At 38.6% G+C, this 17,701-nt stretch overlaps 1 protein-coding gene and 13 non-coding genes across 14 annotated transcripts; all 14 read left to right on the top strand.

Annotated features, from left to right (window-relative positions):
* The first annotated feature begins 676 nt into the window (after positions 1–676).
* Positions 677–4,872, top strand: LOC103984607 (ABC transporter G family member 11-like). The gene is made up of 10 exons (XM_009402140.3): positions 677–1,438; positions 1,724–2,013; positions 2,153–2,324; positions 2,431–2,553; positions 2,638–2,766; positions 2,840–3,034; positions 3,226–3,312; positions 3,380–3,652; positions 4,108–4,215; positions 4,301–4,872. Exons 1-10 carry the CDS (start codon positions 1,037–1,039, stop codon positions 4,640–4,642), a joined length of 2,121 nt encoding a protein of 706 aa, XP_009400415.1. The 5' UTR covers positions 677–1,036; the 3' UTR covers positions 4,643–4,872.
* A 2,623-nt stretch (positions 4,873–7,495) lies between these two features.
* TRNAL-AAG (transfer RNA leucine (anticodon AAG)) lies at positions 7,496–7,568 on the top strand. Its single transcript has one exon. It is a non-coding gene; the product is annotated as a tRNA-Leu (tRNA).
* Positions 7,569–9,506: 1,938 nt separating this feature from the next.
* Positions 9,507–9,587, top strand: TRNAL-AAG (transfer RNA leucine (anticodon AAG)). The gene has a single exon. It is a non-coding gene; the product is annotated as a tRNA-Leu (tRNA).
* A 279-nt stretch (positions 9,588–9,866) lies between these two features.
* TRNAL-AAG (transfer RNA leucine (anticodon AAG)) lies at positions 9,867–9,947 on the top strand. The gene has a single exon. It is a non-coding gene; the product is annotated as a tRNA-Leu (tRNA).
* Positions 9,948–10,075: 128 nt separating this feature from the next.
* On the top strand, positions 10,076–10,156 carry TRNAL-AAG (transfer RNA leucine (anticodon AAG)). Its single transcript has one exon. It is a non-coding gene; the product is annotated as a tRNA-Leu (tRNA).
* Positions 10,157–10,619: 463 nt separating this feature from the next.
* On the top strand, positions 10,620–10,700 carry TRNAL-AAG (transfer RNA leucine (anticodon AAG)). The gene has a single exon. It is a non-coding gene; the product is annotated as a tRNA-Leu (tRNA).
* A 1,547-nt stretch (positions 10,701–12,247) lies between these two features.
* Positions 12,248–12,328, top strand: TRNAL-AAG (transfer RNA leucine (anticodon AAG)). Its single transcript has one exon. It is a non-coding gene; the product is annotated as a tRNA-Leu (tRNA).
* A 511-nt stretch (positions 12,329–12,839) lies between these two features.
* TRNAL-AAG (transfer RNA leucine (anticodon AAG)) lies at positions 12,840–12,920 on the top strand. Its single transcript has one exon. It is a non-coding gene; the product is annotated as a tRNA-Leu (tRNA).
* Positions 12,921–13,819: 899 nt separating this feature from the next.
* Positions 13,820–13,900, top strand: TRNAL-AAG (transfer RNA leucine (anticodon AAG)). Its single transcript has one exon. It is a non-coding gene; the product is annotated as a tRNA-Leu (tRNA).
* A 1,231-nt stretch (positions 13,901–15,131) lies between these two features.
* On the top strand, positions 15,132–15,212 carry TRNAL-AAG (transfer RNA leucine (anticodon AAG)). The gene has a single exon. It is a non-coding gene; the product is annotated as a tRNA-Leu (tRNA).
* A 128-nt stretch (positions 15,213–15,340) lies between these two features.
* On the top strand, positions 15,341–15,421 carry TRNAL-AAG (transfer RNA leucine (anticodon AAG)). The gene has a single exon. It is a non-coding gene; the product is annotated as a tRNA-Leu (tRNA).
* Positions 15,422–15,550: 129 nt separating this feature from the next.
* On the top strand, positions 15,551–15,631 carry TRNAL-AAG (transfer RNA leucine (anticodon AAG)). The gene has a single exon. It is a non-coding gene; the product is annotated as a tRNA-Leu (tRNA).
* A 186-nt stretch (positions 15,632–15,817) lies between these two features.
* TRNAL-AAG (transfer RNA leucine (anticodon AAG)) lies at positions 15,818–15,898 on the top strand. The gene has a single exon. It is a non-coding gene; the product is annotated as a tRNA-Leu (tRNA).
* A 1,457-nt stretch (positions 15,899–17,355) lies between these two features.
* Positions 17,356–17,436, top strand: TRNAL-AAG (transfer RNA leucine (anticodon AAG)). Its single transcript has one exon. It is a non-coding gene; the product is annotated as a tRNA-Leu (tRNA).
* The last annotated feature ends 265 nt before the right edge of the window (positions 17,437–17,701 follow it).

The following is a 17,701-nucleotide window of genomic DNA, read 5'->3' as shown; positions in this document are numbered from 1 at the left end:
TCTATAATAATTACGAGCCTTTCAACTCACTGGCCATTATTACTAATTATTGTAAGAACATGCAACACAAACTAACAAAGAAATTGTGTTTGTCACTGGACAAAACACTATGACAACTTAATTAATCGAAACCAAAAAACACATCAAATCAATCCTCCATGGTCATGACTAAACAATTGATTAACAGGGATTTCTACTTGTCATACATGTTTCTATTTTCATCTCAAAAATGGAAGCAATGCTGAGTGATAGAAAGAAAAGTGAGGGCAAACAAAGTACTTTGGTTTGAGCAAAGAGGTGAAGGAACTAACAGTAGTTTTATATTGATGTTATCCTAAGACGAGACTTTTGTTTGAGAATATTCTCCAAAGCCAGGTAGCATTTGACACAGGATTCAAATCATAGTTGCTGCCTTAGGTCTCAAAATTTAATGTGGGCTTCTTTCCAACCACTAGCTAATTCTTGTCTACTACTGTGGCATGAAACGGGGAGAGGAAGGGGATTGAGGCTGCCGCTGTATTTATTGCACCACAACAACCAGCTGTCCAAATTAATGCATCATCCTCTCACTACACCAAACCGCAGAAGATGTGCAATAGCTGCAGCTACAGTGATCGTGCCATCATCTTCCTGCACATTTTATTTATGCCACTGTTGGTCCAGCAGTTCTACTTGAATTCTAAGGATGGCCGAGGGATTAAATTCTTAGGATGGTTGAGAGAGAGAGAGAGAGAGAGAGAGAGAGAGAGAGAGGTAAGCAGCTGAGCATGCGGTTGTGATCTGCTTGGCACCTCCAAAGTCACACCAAAACACAACGCGGAGGCTCTTTCTGCGTGCCTTGATCCAAGTTCACACCTCTCCCTCCTCCAAACTTCCACACGCATACCTTTCTCCTCCTTCCCAACTACTAACGCTTCTTCCAGCTTTAAATCTCCCTCGTCCTCACCTCAAGCACGCATGACATACATGAGCTAGCAGCCCGCTCTTGTTGTAACCTGTGGGCGTGCCATCTCTTCTCTCTCCGGGGTGCAACAACATGAAGGCAGTGGACGTGAGGAGCTCAGCGGGGCAGGTGATGGTGGAGATAGAGGCCAACAAGCCGTCGGGGAACGGCATAGTGGTCGGGGGCCTCAGTCCATTGAGTGAGACCCTGTGGAAGGAGAAAACGAACACGGAGCTCATCGGGGACGTGTCGGCGCGGCTCACCTGGAAGGACTTGACGGTGACTGTGACCCTCAGCAACGGGGAGACGCACAGGGTCTTGGAGGGCCTAACCGGGTACGCCGAGCCAGGGACCCTGACGGCGCTCATGGGGCCATCGGGATCGGGAAAGTCGACTTTGCTCGATGCTCTCGCTAGCCGGCTCGCCACCAACGCGTTCCTCTCCGGGACCATCCTCCTCAATGGCCGCAAGACCAAGCTGTCCTTCGGAACCGCAGTAAGTCTCTTCATCCACTCGGCTTCCTCCTCTTCCCGACCTTCTCTCGTCTCGATTCAGTTCAAAGATTTGTGATGGTTAATCATGTGTTCATGATATCAGTTTTCTTTTGTCTATCAGTACCAGTTTGTCTGAGAAGGTAATTTTCTTTCTTGTTATCACGAAATTTTGGTAGCTGGCAGCAAAGATTGTTTTTGAGGATCAAATCGATAATCGTGTTCGTTATACTGAAAACTTTGTGTACGACTGTGTACTGTTACATGTAATTGAACTTCTCCGTCTCAGGCATATGTAACACAAGACGACACTTTGATCGGCACTTTGACGGTGAGGGAGATGATCTCGTACTCTGCTCGCCTCCGCCTGCCCGACAAGATGCCACGGGAAGAGAAGCGAGCTTTGGTCGAAGGTACGATAATGGAGATGGGTCTCCAAGATTGCGCAGACACAGTCATCGGCAATTGGCATCTACGTGGGATAAGTGGTGGGGAGAAGAGGAGAGTCAGCATTGGTCTTGAGATCCTCATGAGACCCAGATTGCTCTTCCTTGATGAGCCCACAAGTGGCCTTGACAGGTGAATTGTACACTCTAACTTGCTACGTAGATATCTATAGTCAGCATAAAAGTAATCTCGGTTTAAGAGCAAGAACTCAATATCTTTTCCTGATTTCATGAGGATATATCTAACTTGACCATATGATCGCATCATGCAGCGCTTCGGCCTTCTTTGTGACACAAACACTGCGAGGTCTGTCGAGGGATGGTAGGACTGTGATTGCCTCCGTTCACCAACCCAGCAGTGAGGTCTTCGAACTATTTGATCGCCTCTATCTGCTCTCAGGGGGCAAAACTGTTTACTTTGGACGGGCTTCTGAGGCATGTGAGGTAAACTATCCGTGGTTTTGATCATCAAGGGAGAGAAAGAGACCCCTCTCTTGTTTCTTTCACCACACAGTCATATCTGTACTCTGATCTTTCTTCTTATCCACAGTTCTTTGCACAAGCTGGCTTTCCGTGCCCACCTCTAAGGAATCCATCAGACCATTTCCTCAGGTGCATAAACGCGGATTTCGATAAGGTGAAAGCTACTCTAAAGGGATCATTGAAAACAAGGGTATGATGATATCAATTTCTTCCATTCTTCCAGTAGTGTCTGCTACGGTAAGAAGGAAATTTATGCCGCTTGTATCTTCCACAGCTTGAAAGGAGTGATGATCCCCTGGAAAGAATGACAACATCTGAAGCTATCAGAAGGCTGACTGAGTTCTACAGTCGTTCCCAGTATAATTACACAGCAAGAGAGAAAGTGGATGAGATCTCCCGAGTAGTAAGTTCTAATTTTCCTCATCAGAATCTTTATCCATTCCTTAGACAGAGCTCACGAACAGCGAATATTGCAGAAAGGAACGGTGCTGGATTCAGGAGGCAGTCAAGCTAGCTTCTTGATGCAGGCCTTCACCTTAACAAAGCGATCGTTCGTCAACATGTCCAGGGATTTTGGCTATTACTGGCTGAGGCTACTGATCTACATTGTTGTGACCATCTGTATTGGAACTATCTACTTGAATGTTGGAACTGGATACACATCCATACTGGTACTCTGTTCACATCCTTCCACCTGAGCACATTCATTTCTAGCTAACAACTTGCCGTGATCAATAATCTTCTAGGTTTATGTTAGATGTACTGAAGATAACTAAATGGATAAAGTCCAATGAACAAAAGATTTCAGATCGTTAGCCTTGAATTTAGTATTCTAACCTGTTGCCATTATATTCGATTACAGGCCAGGGGTGCATGTGCATCATTTGTCTTCGGCTTCGTCACATTCATGTCTATTGGAGGATTCCCATCGTTTGTGGAAGACATGAAGGTCTGCTTTAATTGTTAATCGGGTTAACAATTTAGTTCAACTGCATGACGCTGTCATCCTCATGCAGGTTTTCCAAAGAGAGAGGCTTAACGGGCATTACGGTGTCGTAGCATTTGTCATCAGCAATACACTCTCAGCAATGCCTTTTCTGATCACGATAACCATGGTCTCAGGAACTCTCTGCTATTTTATGGTACGCCTTCATCCGGGCTTCATGCATTACCTGTTCTTCGTGTTGAACCTCTACGCCAGTGTGACGGTGGTCGAGAGTTTGATGATGGCCATAGCCAGTGTAGTGCCAAATTTCCTCATGGGCATCATCATAGGAGCTGGAATTCAGGTAACCGACATCTATTCGATTCCTGCAAGCTTACTTGGTTCTTGTTCTTTTGTCCAGTGAATTGCCTACCTTTAGAATCACAACAAAGGTTGAAACCATATAAGTTTTCTGCACATGAATCTAATGCAGAATTTCTATGTGGTGAATGACAAGCCAAGAATTATGAATCAGCATAAACCAAAATCTTCATATAATTGTTCAGTTCATCAATCTTCAGATATAAGTTTTGTTAGTCAAGACCAAGCTAGGAAAGGCAGCAGATTTCAAGGCACACTTCAGGAATTGGAAGTAGATAATGCGTGCTGGCTTATCCTGAAATCAAAATATATTATCGTTCTGAAGAGCTATACTTCATCAGAAACAATCATGCTTCCTGTTGCTTCTCATCTGATTGACAGTCACATGATTCTGCATTCTTTAACTATGGACTCATCTCATGATTTCACCTTCAACAGGGAATATTCATGCTTGTTTCAGGCTACTTTCGACTCCCTAACGACATCCCAAAGCCCTTCTGGCGATATCCCATGTCATACATCAGTTTCCACTACTGGGCACTACAGGTAAAGAGAAGATGGCGATGCCCATCCTAGCATTGAATGCATTCATCCATTTTTCCGATAGTGATACCTTCACTTTGTCAAACAGGGTCAGTATCAAAATGACTTGAAGGGTCTCATATTTGACAATCAAACACCAGACCTCCCAAAGATTCCGGGAGAATACATACTTGAGAATGTCTTTCAGATCGACGTCAACCGGTCAAAATGGTGGGACCTTGCAGCCCTCTTCAGCATGATAGTCATCTACCGGATCATTTTCTTGATGATGATCAAGATCAGCGAGGATGTAACTCCATGGGCAAGAGGATACATTGCAAGAAGAAGGCTACAGCAGAAGAAAAGTTCATCGGTAGATCTTGCAAACAGGACACCTTCACTCAGGGGCTATGTCGTCGAGATTGAATCCAGCTCCACCAGCAGTAGTTAAGAAACCAGCTCCAAGAACTTACCGCACAGGACATGTGATACTTACAAGTGATCGGTTTTATGGTGATCTCTTTTCGACACAAGGTAGTATCAAAGCTTACAAGTTCATGTTCATGACAGTGCATAATTAGTTTTTTGTATAAATGCAGGAGTCTATCCTACTTTATACTTTAAGAAGTGGTAAATCTGTAACTGGAATTTTGCAAGGATAGCATTTGACTATTACTGCCATTTTTTCTTTTCTTTTTTCTTGCTCATGCACAACAATGAACTTCATTAGTCGCAGATGGAAACCGATGAGTTGACATGGATAGTAAGGTTCATAGTAGTGGCCACCAGTAGTATAAGATCTGGGGAGGATGGATCTGTAATTGAAAGATGCAGAACAGAATAAGGACTAGTATATTTTGGCTAGAATTCATGTCTGGCATTTCAATGACCACAAGTCATGTTCAAGAAAAGCTCAAACAAAATGTTTGCATTAGAAAAAAATTGTGAATTCAATCATCATTCTCACAGAAGCTTATAAAACTGAAGCAATGTCTCACAAACAGGACAAAATAGTAAGAAAAAAGATTAAAAAGACATTAAAGCTGAACATGGTGGAAGAAGGTGGATAAGTTTCAAAGAGAGAGCAGCATCTTTCAAGCCTTAATTGGCAAACAATATTGAAGATGGTGGTCCTCAGATCAGATCAATGAAGTCCTGTGGGAGATACTGCACTGGAACTTGGATTTGGTGTTTGATCACACATCCAACTATGCAAAGTGTCAGAAATTGCTGTGGCTCAATTGATTCTTTAACCCCAAACTCTGCTGATACTGAAACTGAGCAGGACTGCAAGCTTGCCATGGTGTTTTCATGTAACTGTAGGCCAATGATCTGATTGGAGAGACCGTTTTTGTTGTGCAGTGTCCTCACCAGTTGATCTGAAGGGTATTTATCCATTACTCACCAATTGCTAAACCTCTCTAGATCTCATACACGCTTTAATTCTTGTAGCCTTGTATCTATAATGCTTTTCCTTGTACTGATTCACTTCCACCTTGACGATGTTCTATTAGGCCATACAGACATCACACTCATCTGAAAGGAACAATTTTGCCCCTTTATTAATTCCCAAAAAAAATAAGGCAAGCTATGGATTAAGTTTCTTGCAAGCAAACAATGCTATCTGTTGATCTGTAAAACACATCTCCTCTAAATGAACTGAGTACAAACAACACAGGTAAAACTGCATTGCTTTGTTGATAAATTCTGCATCTGCCTTGCCAAATTTAGAACCCTTTCAGCACTAATTATTCCTTTCATGCTATAGAATTCTGAAACTCCTTTTACTTAAATTAAGGGACAACAGAACAATTATGGTGGTCATAACTTATTTGCAGATCAACATGTAAGAAGCAAAAGGAGCTCATCCGTTGGAGTATGAATTTGAGATTGAGAGCTTTGCTTTCTTTTCTCGTCTTAAAAATTTGGCAAGTTGAAACTTTTTATTTCTGAAAGTTTCAGTATGAAGGAAATCATTCAGAAACCACACAGAAACAAGTTTATGTAAATTACTTTGGTATGTTTTCCTACGAAGACCCTACAAATAATGTCTTGTCCTCAAATATTGACTTCCAGACATAAACTAGCAGCAGATGACAAAGACTCTCAAAAATTAGATTGTGAGTAACAATACTATGAATACTCCTAAAGCATGGATTATCACAACTTAGACTGCTCTTCATGGAGACAAGGAAAGACTAAAAGCAGACAAGATGCTTTGAACTTGAAATGAATTTTGCAGACACTGCCATCCATAGAATCCAACAGAGTATCTAATTTTGGTTATCAGTACCTGTCATCTTTAACAACCGTACACAGAACCTAGGAAGCATCAAAATCCTTGACAAAATACACATCCATTTAGAAATATGTTAAATTCAGTGATGTCAATCCTGTCACTCGGTCATACTAAACAACCTTAAAGGAAAATATAGTTTCTTCTTTTTCCTTCACACAGTAAATTATTAGCTGTGAGCAGAAGACCATCACTGTTTTAGTTCCTTGGTCAGGCTTCAGATACACCAGCCATTCAAGTCCATCCACCATCACCACACTGCAGCTTGCCATGGCATCTAATTGTAAAGGAGAAAGGATGGCCCAGTGCACCTGGGTTGCCATGGAGATTAATGAATGGCATATGAGCTGCCAACAATTGGCTGGAGCTGGAGAAAAGGACTCGTCAAATAAAAAGCTGCCAGACTGATTCAAATACATCAATCACTTGAGGTAGTTCAGAAGAATTGATATGCAATCAATTCCCTTCATGTGGAGAGAAGCTCATTGAGTGGCCCTGCCAACAGCATTAAGCATTATTCACCATTCTTGTTTATGGAACAGCAGTCAATGTTTCCCTACTTCTTTGAAATAGTAATGTTCCCATTTCCTTTCACATCAGATCCGAAATGAGCTAATTTATAAGAGTATTTGAATTAAAGTAATCCGGACAATTGTCAGCTTTATTAAATTAATGAAAATTCACATATTGGATATATGGGCCAATTAAATCACAAAGGAAAATTAGAATAATATTATTCTGTAAAGTTGAGATGGCCGAGTTGGTCTAAGACGCCAGATTAAGGTTCTGGTCTGAAAGGGCGTGGGTTCAAATTCCACTCTCAATATTATAATATCTACAAGTGATATGTCAACGTTAGGATGGTCGAATTGGTCTAAGGCGTTAGATTAAGGTTTTGGTCCGAAAGGGCGTGGTTCAAATCTCACTCTCAACATTATAAATAATATATTTTTGACACAAAAATATTTTTATTTTACTTATTAAAATATCTAAGAGTGATATGTCAACGTTGGGATGGCCGAGTTGGTCTAAGGTGCCAGATTAAGGTTCTGGTCCGTGGGTTTAAATCCCACTCTCAACACAAATAACTGGTATTTTTCTTTGATTGCCAACTTATTCTAATTTATCAGAGGAAACTAAGTGGCGCTTTCGATAGTCCTAAAGGCACCAGTTGGGATGGCCGAGTTGGTCTAAAGCGCCAGATTAAGGTTCTGGTCTGAAAAGGCGTGGGTTCAAATTCCACTCTCAAAACAAATAACTAGTATTTTTCTTTCTGATTTTTGACTAAAAATATCCCTTTTTTACTTCTGACGGCTTTCGATAGTCCCAAAGGGGCCAGTTGGGATGGCTGAGTTGGTCTAAGGCGCCAGATTACTGATATTTTTCTTTTTGATTTTTGACTAAAAATATCCCTTTTTTAATTCTAACGATTGCCAACTTAGTCTAATTTATCAGAGGAAACTAAGTGTCGCTTTCGATAATCATAAAAGTGCCAGTTGGGATGGTTGAGTTGGTCTAAGGTGCCAGATTAAGGTTTTGGTTCAAAAGGGCGTGGGTTCAAATCTCACTCTTAACACAAATAACTGGTATTTTTCTTTCTGATTATAGACTAAAAATATCCCTTTTTTACTTGATTGCCAACTTACTTTAATTTATCAGAGGAAACTAAGTGCCGCTTTCGATAATACTAAAGGCACCAGTTGGGATGGCCGAGTTGGTCTAAGGTGTCAGATTAAGGTTCTGGTCCGAAAGAGTGTGGGTTCAAATCCCACTCTCAACACAAATAACTGGTATTTTTCTTTCTGATTTTTGACTAAAAATATCTCTTTTTTACTTTTGACGATTGCCAACTTATTCTAATTTATCAGAGGAAACTAAGTGCCGCTTTCGATAGTCCTAAAGGCTTTAGTTGGGATGGCCGAGTTGGTCTAAGGTGCCAGATTAAGATTTTGGTCCGAAAATGTTGGTCTAAGGCGCCAGATTACTAATATTTTTCTTTTTGATTTTTGACTAAAAATATCCCTTTTTTACTTCTGACGATTGCCAACTTATTCTAATTTATCAGAGGAAACTAAGTGTCGCTTTCGATAGTCCTAAAGGTGCCAGTTGGGATGGCCGAGTTAATCTAAGGCACCAGATAAAGGTTCTGATCCGAAAAGGCGTGGTTTCAAATCCCACACTCAACACAAATAATTGGTATTTTTCGTTTTGATTTTTGACTAAAAATATCCCTTTTTTACTTCTGACTGCCAACTTATTCTAATTTATCAGAGGAAACTAAATGCCGCTTTCGATAGTCCTAAAGGGGCCAGTTGGGATGGCTGAGTTGGTCTAAGGCGCCAGATTACTGATATTTTTCTTTTTGATTTTTGACTAAAAGTATCCCTTTTTTACTTCTGACGATTGCCAACTTATTCTAATTTATCAGAGGAAACTAAGTGCCGCTTTCGATAGTCCTAAAGGTGCCAGTTGGGATGGCAGAGTTGGTCTAAGGCACCAAGTAAAGGTTTTGGTCCGAAAAGGTGTGGTTTCAAATCTCACTCTCAACACAAATAACTGATATTTTTCTTTCTGATTTTTGACTAAAAATATCCCTTTTTTACTTCTAACGATTGCCAACTTATTCTAATTTATCAGAGAAAACTAAGTGCCGCTTTCGATAGTGCCAGTTGGGATGGCCGAGTTGGTCTAAGGCGATTGCCGGTTTCGATAGTCCTAAAGGGGCCAGTTGGGATGGCCGAGTTGGTCTAAAGCGCCAAATTACTGATATTTTTCTTTTTTATTTTTGGCAAAAAATATCCCTTTTTTACTTCTGACGATTGTCAACTTATTCTAATTTATCAGAGGAAACTAAGTGCAGCTTTCGATAGTCCTAAAGGTGCTAGTTGGGATGGCCGAGTTGGTCTAAGGCGTTAGATTAAGGTTCGTGGGTTCAAATCCCACTCTCAACACAAATAACAACTTATTCTAATTTATCAGAGGAAACTAGATGCCGCTTTCGATAGTCCTAAAGGCGCTAGTTGGGATGGCCGAGTTGGTCTAAGGCGCCAAATTAAGGTTCTGGTCAGAAAGGGCGTGGGTTCAAATCCCACTCTCAACACAAATAACTAGTCCTTTTTTACTTCTAACGATTGCCAAATTATTCTAATTTATCAGAGGAATTGGGATGGATTAAGGTTCTGGTCCGAAAGGGTGGGATGGATTAAGGTTCTGGTCCGAAAGGGCATGGGTTCAAATCCTACTCTCAACACAAATAACTGGTATTTTTGTTTCTGATTTTTGACTAAAAATATCCCTTTTTTTACTTCTGACGATTGCCAAATTATTCTAATTTATCAAAGGAAACTAAGTGCCGCTTTCGAAATTCCTAAAAATGAAAGTTGGGATGGCCGAGTTGGTCTAAGGCGTCAGATTAAGGTTCTGGTCCGTAAGGGTGTGGGTTCAAATCCCACTCTCAACACAAATAACTAGTATTTTTCTTTCTGATTTTTGACTAAAAATATCCATTTTTTACTTCGGACAATTGCCAACTTATTCTAATTTATCAGAGGAAACTAAGTACCGTTTTCGATAATGTTAAAAATGCAAGTTGGGATGGCCGAGTTGGTCTAAGGCGCCAGATTAAGGTTTTGATTCGAAAGGGCGTGGGTTCAAATCCCACTCTCAACACAAATAACTGGCAGATTACTGATATTTTTCTTCTCTATTTTTTACTAAAACTATCCCTTTTTTACTTCTAACGATTGCCAACTTATTCTAATTTATCAGAGGAAACTAAGTGCCGCTTTCGATAGTCCTAATGGTGCCAGTTGGGATGGCCGAGTTGGTCTAAGGCACCGTATTTTTCTTTCTAATTTTTGACAAAAAATATCTTTTTTTTACTTGATTGCCTAATTATTTTAATTTATCAGAGGAAACTAAGTGCCGCTTTCGATAGTCCTAAAGGCGTCGGTTGATAAAGGTTCTGGTCCGAAAAGGCGTGGTTTCAAATCCCACTCTCAACACAAATAACTGATATTTTTCTTTCTGATTTTTGACTAAAAATATCCCTTTTTTACTTCTGACGATTGCCAAATTATTCTAATTTATCAGAGGAAACTAAGTGCCGCTTTCGATAATCCTAAAAATTCAAGTTGGGATGGCCGAGTTGGTCTAAGGCGCCAGATTAAGGTTCTGGTCCGAAAGGGTGTGGGTTCAAATCCCACTCTCAACACAAATAACTGGTATTTTTCTTTCTGATTTTTGACTAAAAATATCCCTTTTTTACTTCGCAGATTACTGATATTTTTCTTTTTGATTTTTTACTAAAACTATCCCTTTTTTACTTCTAACGATTGCCAACTTATTCTAATTTATCAGAGGAAACTAAGTGCCGCTTTCGATAGTCCTAATGGTGCCAGTTGGGATGGCCGAGTTTGTCTAAGGCACCGTATTTTTCTTTCTAATTTTTGACTAAAAATATCCCTTTTTTACTTGATTGCCAAATTATTTTAATTTATCAGAGGAAACTAAATGCCACTTTCGATAGTCCTAAAGGCGTCGGTTGATAAAGATTCTGGTCCGAAAAGGCGTGGTTTCAAATCCCACTCTCAACACAAATAACTGATATTTTTCTTCTGGTCTGAAAGGGCGTGGGTTCAAATCCCACTCTCAACACAAATAACTTATATTTTTCTTTCTGATTTTTGACTAAAAATATCCCTTTTTTACTTCGCAGATTACTGATATTTTTCTTTTTGATTTTTTACTAAAACTATCCCTTTTTTACTTCTAACGATTGCCAACTTATTCTAATTTATCAGAGGAAACTAAGTGCCGCTTTCGATAGTTCTAATGGTGCCAGTTGGGATGGCCGAGTTGGTCTAAGGCACCGTATTTTTCTTTCTAATTTTTGACTAAAAATATCCCTTTTTTACTTGATTGCCAAATTATTTTAATTTATCAGAGGAAACTAAGTGCCGCTTTCGATAGTCCTAAAGGCGTCGGTTGATAAAGGTTCTGGTCCGAAAAGGCGTGGTTTCAAATCCCACTCTCAACACAAATAACTGATATTTTTTCTTTCTGATTTTTGACTAAAAATATCCCTTTTTTACTTCTAACAATTGCCAACTTATTCTAATTTATCAGAGGAAACTAAGTGCCGCTTTCGATAGTCATAAATGCACTAGTTGGAATGGCCGAGTTGGTCTAAGGCGCCAGATTAAGGTTATGGTCCGAAATGGCGTGGGTTCAAATCCCACGCTCAACACAAATAACTTGTATTTTTTTTTTTCTGATTTTTGACTAAAAATATCCCTTTTTTACTTCGCAGATTACTGATATTTTTCTTTTTGATTTTTTACTAAAACTATCCCTTTTTTACTTCTAACGATTGCCAACTTATTCTAATTTATCAGAGGAAACTAAGTGCCGCTTTCGATAGTCCTAATGGTGCCAGTTGGGATGGCCGAGTTGGTCTAAGGCACCGTATTTTTCTTTCTAATTTTTGACAAAAAATATCTTTTTTTTACTTGATTGCCTAATTATTTTAATTTATCAGAGGAAACTAAGTGCCGCTTTCGATAGTCCTAAAGGCGTCGGTTGATAAAGGTTCTGGTCCGAAAAGGCGTGGTTTCAAATCGCACTCTCAACACAAATAACTGATATTTTTCTTTCTGATTTTTGACTAAAAATATCCCTTTTTTACTTCTGACGATTGCCAAATTATTCTAATTTATCAGAGGAAACTAAGTGCCGCTTTCGATAATCGTAAAAATTCAAGTTGGGATGGCCGAGTTGGTCTAAGGCGCCAGATTAAGGTTCTGGTCCGAAAGGGCGTGGGTTCAAATCCCACTCTCAACACAAATAACTTGTATTTTTTTTTTCTGATTTTTGACTAAAAATATCCCTTTTTTACTTCGCAGATTACTGATATTTTTCTTTTTGATTTTTTACTAAAACTATCCCTTTTTTACTTCTAACGATTGCCAACTTATTCTAATTTATCAGAGGAAACTAAGTGCCGCTTTCGATAGTCCTAATGGTGCCAGTTGGGATGGCCGAGTTGGTCTAAGGCACCGTATTTATCTTTCTAATTTTTGACAAAAAATATCTTTTTTTTACTTGATTACCTAATTATTTTAATTTATCAGAGGAAACTAAGTGCCGCTTTCGATAGTCCTAAAGGCGTCGGTTGATAAAGGTTCTGGTCCGAAAAGGCGTGGTTTCAAATCCCACTCTCAACACAAATAACTGATATTTTTCTTTCTGATTTTTGACTAAAAATATCCCTTTTTTACTTCTGACGATTGCCAAATTATTCTAATTTATCAGAGGAAACTAAGTGCCGCTTTCGATAATCGTAAAAATTCAAGTTGGGATGGCCGAGTTGGTCTAAGGCGCCAGATTAAGGTTCTGGTCCGAAAGGGGGTGGGTTCAAATCCCACTCTCAACACAAATAACTTGTATTTTTTTTTTTTCTGATTTTTGACTAAAAATATCCCTTTTTTACTTCGCAGATTACTGATATTTTTCTTTTTGATTTTTTACTAAAACTATCCCTTTTTTACTTCTAACGATTGCCAACTTATTCTAATTTATCAGAGGAAACTAAGTGCCGCTTTCGATAGTCCTAATGGTGCCAGTTGGGATGGCCGAGTTTGTCTAAGGCACCGTATTTTTCTTTCTAATTTTTGACTAAAACTATCCCTTTTTTACTTGATTGCCAAATTATTTTAATTTATCAGAGGAAACTAAATGCCACTTTCGATAGTCCTAAAGCCGTCGGTTGATAAAGATTCTAGTCCGAAAAGGCGTGGTTTCAAATCCCACTCTCAACACAAATAACTGATATTTTTCTTCTGGTCTGAAAGGGCGTGGGTTCAAATCCCACTCTCAACACAAATAACTTATATTTTTCTTTCTGATTTTTGACTAAAAATATCCCTTTTTTACTTCGCAGATTACTGATATTTTTCTTTTTGATTTTTTACTAAAACTATCCCTTTTTTACTTCTAACGATTGCCAACTTATTCTAATTTATCAGAGGAAACTAAGTGCCGCTTTCGATAGTTTTAATGGTGCCAGTTGGGATGGCCGAGTTGGTCTAAGGCACCGTATTTTTCTTTCTAATTTTTGACTAAAAATATCTCTTTTTTACTTGATTGCCAAATTATTTTAATTTATCAGAGGAAACTAAGTGCCACTTTCGATAGTCCTAAAGGCGTCGGTTGATAAAGGTTCTGGTCCGAAAAGGCGTGGTTTCAAATCCCACTCTCAACACAAATAACTCCAACTTATTCTAATTTATCAGAGGAAACTAAGTGCCGCTTTCGATAGTCATAAATTCACTAGTTGGGATGGCCGAGTTGGTCTAAGGCGCCAGATTAAGGTTCTGGTCCGAAAGGGCGTGGGTTCAAATCCCACTCTCAACACAAATAACTGGTATTTTTTTTTTTTCTGATTTTTGACTAAAAATATCCCTTTTTTACTTCGCAGATTACTGATATTTTTCTTTTTGATTTTTTACTAAAACTATCCCTTTTTTACTTCTAACGATTGCCAACTTATTCTAATTTATTAGAGGAAACTAAGTGCCGCTTTCGATAGTCCTAATGGTGCCAGTTGGGATGGCCGAGTTGGTCTAAGGCACCGTATTTTTCTTTCTAATTTTTGACAAAAAATATCCTTTTTTTACTTGATTGCCTAATTATTTTAATTTATCAGAGGAAACTAAGTGCCGCTTTCGATAGTCCTAAAGGCGTCGGTTGATAAAGGTTCTGGTCCGAAAAGGCGTGGTTTCAAATCCCACTCTCAACACAAATAACTGATATTTTTCTTTCTGATTTTTGACTAAAAATATCCCTTTTTTACTTCTGACGATTGCCAAATTATTCTAATTTATCAGAGGAAACTAAGTGCAGCTTTCGATAATCCTAAAAATTCAATTTGGGATGGCCGAGTTGGTCTAAGGCGCCAGATTAAGGTTCTGGTCCGAAAGAGCATGGGTTCAAATCCCACTCTCAACACAAATAATTGGTATTTTTCTTTCTGATTTTTGACTAAAAATATCCCTTTTTTACTTCGCAGATTACTGATATTTTTCTTTTTGATTTTTTACTAAAACTATCCCTTTTTTACTTCTAACGATTGCCAACTTATTCTAATTTATCAGAGGAAACTAAGTGCCGCTTTCGATAGTCCTAATGGTGCCAGTTGGGATGGCCGAGTTTGTCTAAGGCACCGTATTTTTCTTTCTAATTTTTGACTAAAAATATCCATTTTTTACTTGATTGCCAAATTATTTTAATTTATCAGAGGAAACTAAATGCCACTTTCGATAGTCCTAAAGGCGCCAGATTAAGTTTCTGGTCCGAAAGGGCGTGGGTTCAAATCCCACTCTCAACACAAATAACAACTTATTCTAATTTATCAGAGAAAACTAAATGCCCCTTTCGATAGTCCTAAATGGGCCAGTTGGGATGGTCGAGTTGGTCTAAGGCACCAGTTTACTGATATTTTTCTTTATGATTTTTGACTAAAAATATCCCTTTTTTACTTCTGACATTGACTAAAAATATCCCTTTTTTACTTCTGACAATTGCCAACTTATTCTAATTTATCAGAGGAAACTAAGTGCCGCTTTCAATAGTCCGAAAGGTGCCAGTTGGGATGGCCGAGTTGGTCTAAGGCGCCAGATTAAGGTTCTGGTCCGAAAGGGCGTGGGTTCAAATCCCACTCTCAACACAAATAACTGGTATTTTTTTTTCTGATTTTTGACTAAAAATATCCCTTTTTTACTTCTGACGATTGCCAAATTATTCTAATTTATCAGAGGAAACTAAGTGCCGCTTTCGATAATCCTAAATATTCAAGTTGGGATGGTCGAGTTGGTCTAAGGCGCCAGATTAAGGTTCTGGTCCGAAAGGGCGTGGGTTCAAATCCCACTCTCAACACAAATAACTGGTATTTTTTTTTTCTGATTTTTGACTAAAAATATCCCTTTTTTACTTCTGACGATTGCCAAATTATTCTAATTTATCAGAGGAAACTAAGTGCCGCTTTCGATAATCCTAAATATTCAAGTTGGGATGGCCGAGTTGTTCTAAGGCGCCAGATTAAGGTTCTGGTCCGAAAGGGCGTGGGTTCAAATCCCACTCTCAACACAAATAACTGGTATTTTTCTTTCTGATTTTTGACTAAAAATATCCCTTTTTTACTTCGCAGATTACTGATATTTTTCTTTTTGATTTTTTACTAAAACTATCCCTTTTTTACTTCTAACGATTGCCAACTTATTCTAATTTATCAGAGGAAACTAAGTGCAGCTTTCGATAATCCTAAATATTCAAGTTGGGATGGTCGAGTTGGTCTAAGGCGCCAGATTAAGGTTCTGGTCCGAAAGGGCGTGGGTTCAAATCCCACTCTCAACACAAATAACTGGTATTTTTCTTTCTGATTTTTGACTAAAAATATCCCTTTTTTACTTCGCAGATTACTGATATTTTTCTTTTTGATTTTTTACTAAAACTATCCCTTTTTTACTTCTAACGATTGCCAACTTATTCTAATTTATCAGAGGAAACTAAGTGCCGCTTTCGATAGTCCTAATGGTGCCAGTTGGGATGGCCGAGTTTGTCTAAGGCACCGTATTTTTCTTTCTAACTTTTGACTAAAAATATCCCTTTTTTACTTGATTGCCAAATTATTTTAATTTATCAGAGAAAACTAAATGCCACTTTCGATAGTCCTAAAGGCGTCGGTTGATAAAGATTCTGGTCCGAAAAGGCGTGGTTTCAAATCCCACTCTCAACACAAATAACTGATATTTTTCTTCTGGTCTGAAAGGGCGTGAGTTCAAATCCCACTCTCAACACAAATAACTTATATTTTTCTTTCTGATTTTTGACTAAAAATATCCCTTTTTTACTTCGCAGATTACTGATATTTTTCTTTTTGATTTTTTACTAAAACTATCCCTTTTTTACTTCTAACGATTGCCAACTTATTCTAATTTATCAGAGGAAACTAAGTGCCGCTTTCGATAGTTCTAATGGTGCCAGTTGGGATGGCCGAGTTGGTCTAAGGCACCGTATTTTTCTTTCTAATTTTTGACTAAAAATATCCCTTTTTTACTTGATTGCCAAATTATTTTAATTTATCAGAGGAAACTAAGTGCCGCTTTCGATAGTCCTAAAGGCGTCGGTTGATAAAGGTTCTGGTCCGAAAAGGCGTGGTTTCAAATCCCACTCTCAACACAAATAACTGATATTTTTTCTTTCTGATTTTTGACGAAAAATATCCCTTTTTTACTTCTGACGATTGCGAACTTATTCTAATTTATCAGAGGAAACTAAGTACCGCTTTCGATAGTCATAAATGCACTAGCTGGGATGGCCGAGTTGGTCTAAGGCGCCAGATTAAGCACTCTCAACACAAATAACTGGTATTTTTTTTTTCTGATTTTTGACTAAAAATATCCCTTTTTTACTTCGCAGATTACTGATATTTTTCTTTTTGATTTTTTTCTAAAACTATCCCTTTTTTACTTCTAACGATTGCCAACTTATTCTAATTTATCAGAGGAAACTAAGTGCCGCTTTCGATAGTTCTAATGGTGCCAGTTGGGATGGCCGAGTTGGTCTAAGGCACCGTATTTTTCTTTCTAATTTTTGACTAAAAATATCCCTTTTTTACTTGATTGCCAAATTATTTTAATTTATCAGAGGAAACTAAGTGCCACTTTCGATAGTCCTAAAGGCGTCGGTTGATAAAGGTTCTGGTCCGAAAAGGCGTGGTTTCAAATCCCACTCTCAACACAAATAACTCCAACTTATTCTAATTTATCAGAGGAAACTAAGTGCCGCTTTCGATAATCATAAATGCACTAGTTGGGATGGCCGAGTTGGTCTAAGGCGCCAGATTAAGGTTCTGGTCCGAAAGGGCGTGGTTTCAAATCCCACTCTCAACACAAATAACTGGTATTTTTTTTTTTTTCTGATTTTTGACTAAAAATATCCCTTTTTTACTTCGCAGATTACTGATATTTTTCTTTTTGATTTTTTACTAAAACTATCCCTTTTTTACTTCTAACGATTGCCAACTTATTCTAATTTATCAGAGGAAACTACGTACCGCTTTCGATAGTCCTAATGGTGCCAGTTGGGATGGCCGAGTTGGTCTAAGGCACCGTATTTTTCTTTCTAATTTTTGACAAAAAATATCCTTTTTTTACT

Source organism: Musa acuminata, unplaced genomic scaffold, assembly GCF_036884655.1.
Source record: "Musa acuminata AAA Group cultivar baxijiao unplaced genomic scaffold, Cavendish_Baxijiao_AAA HiC_scaffold_481, whole genome shotgun sequence".
Lineage (NCBI taxonomy): Eukaryota > Viridiplantae > Streptophyta > Magnoliopsida > Zingiberales > Musaceae > Musa > Musa acuminata.
This window is presented reverse-complemented; position numbering and strand designations above follow the sequence as displayed.

Bases quoted from the DNA above. Each gene is read 5' to 3' on its own strand.
- LOC103984607 (XM_009402140.3), top strand. From the start codon at position 1,037: ATGAAGGCAGTGGACGTGAGGAGCTCAGCGGGGCAGGTGATGGTGGAG. The intron at 1,439-1,723 runs GTAAGTCTCTTC...TCTCCGTCTCAG, and splicing joins AGCTGTCCTTCGGAACCGCA to GCATATGTAACACAAGACGA. The intron at 2,325-2,430 runs GTAAACTATCCG...TCTTATCCACAG, and splicing joins GGGCTTCTGAGGCATGTGAG to TTCTTTGCACAAGCTGGCTT.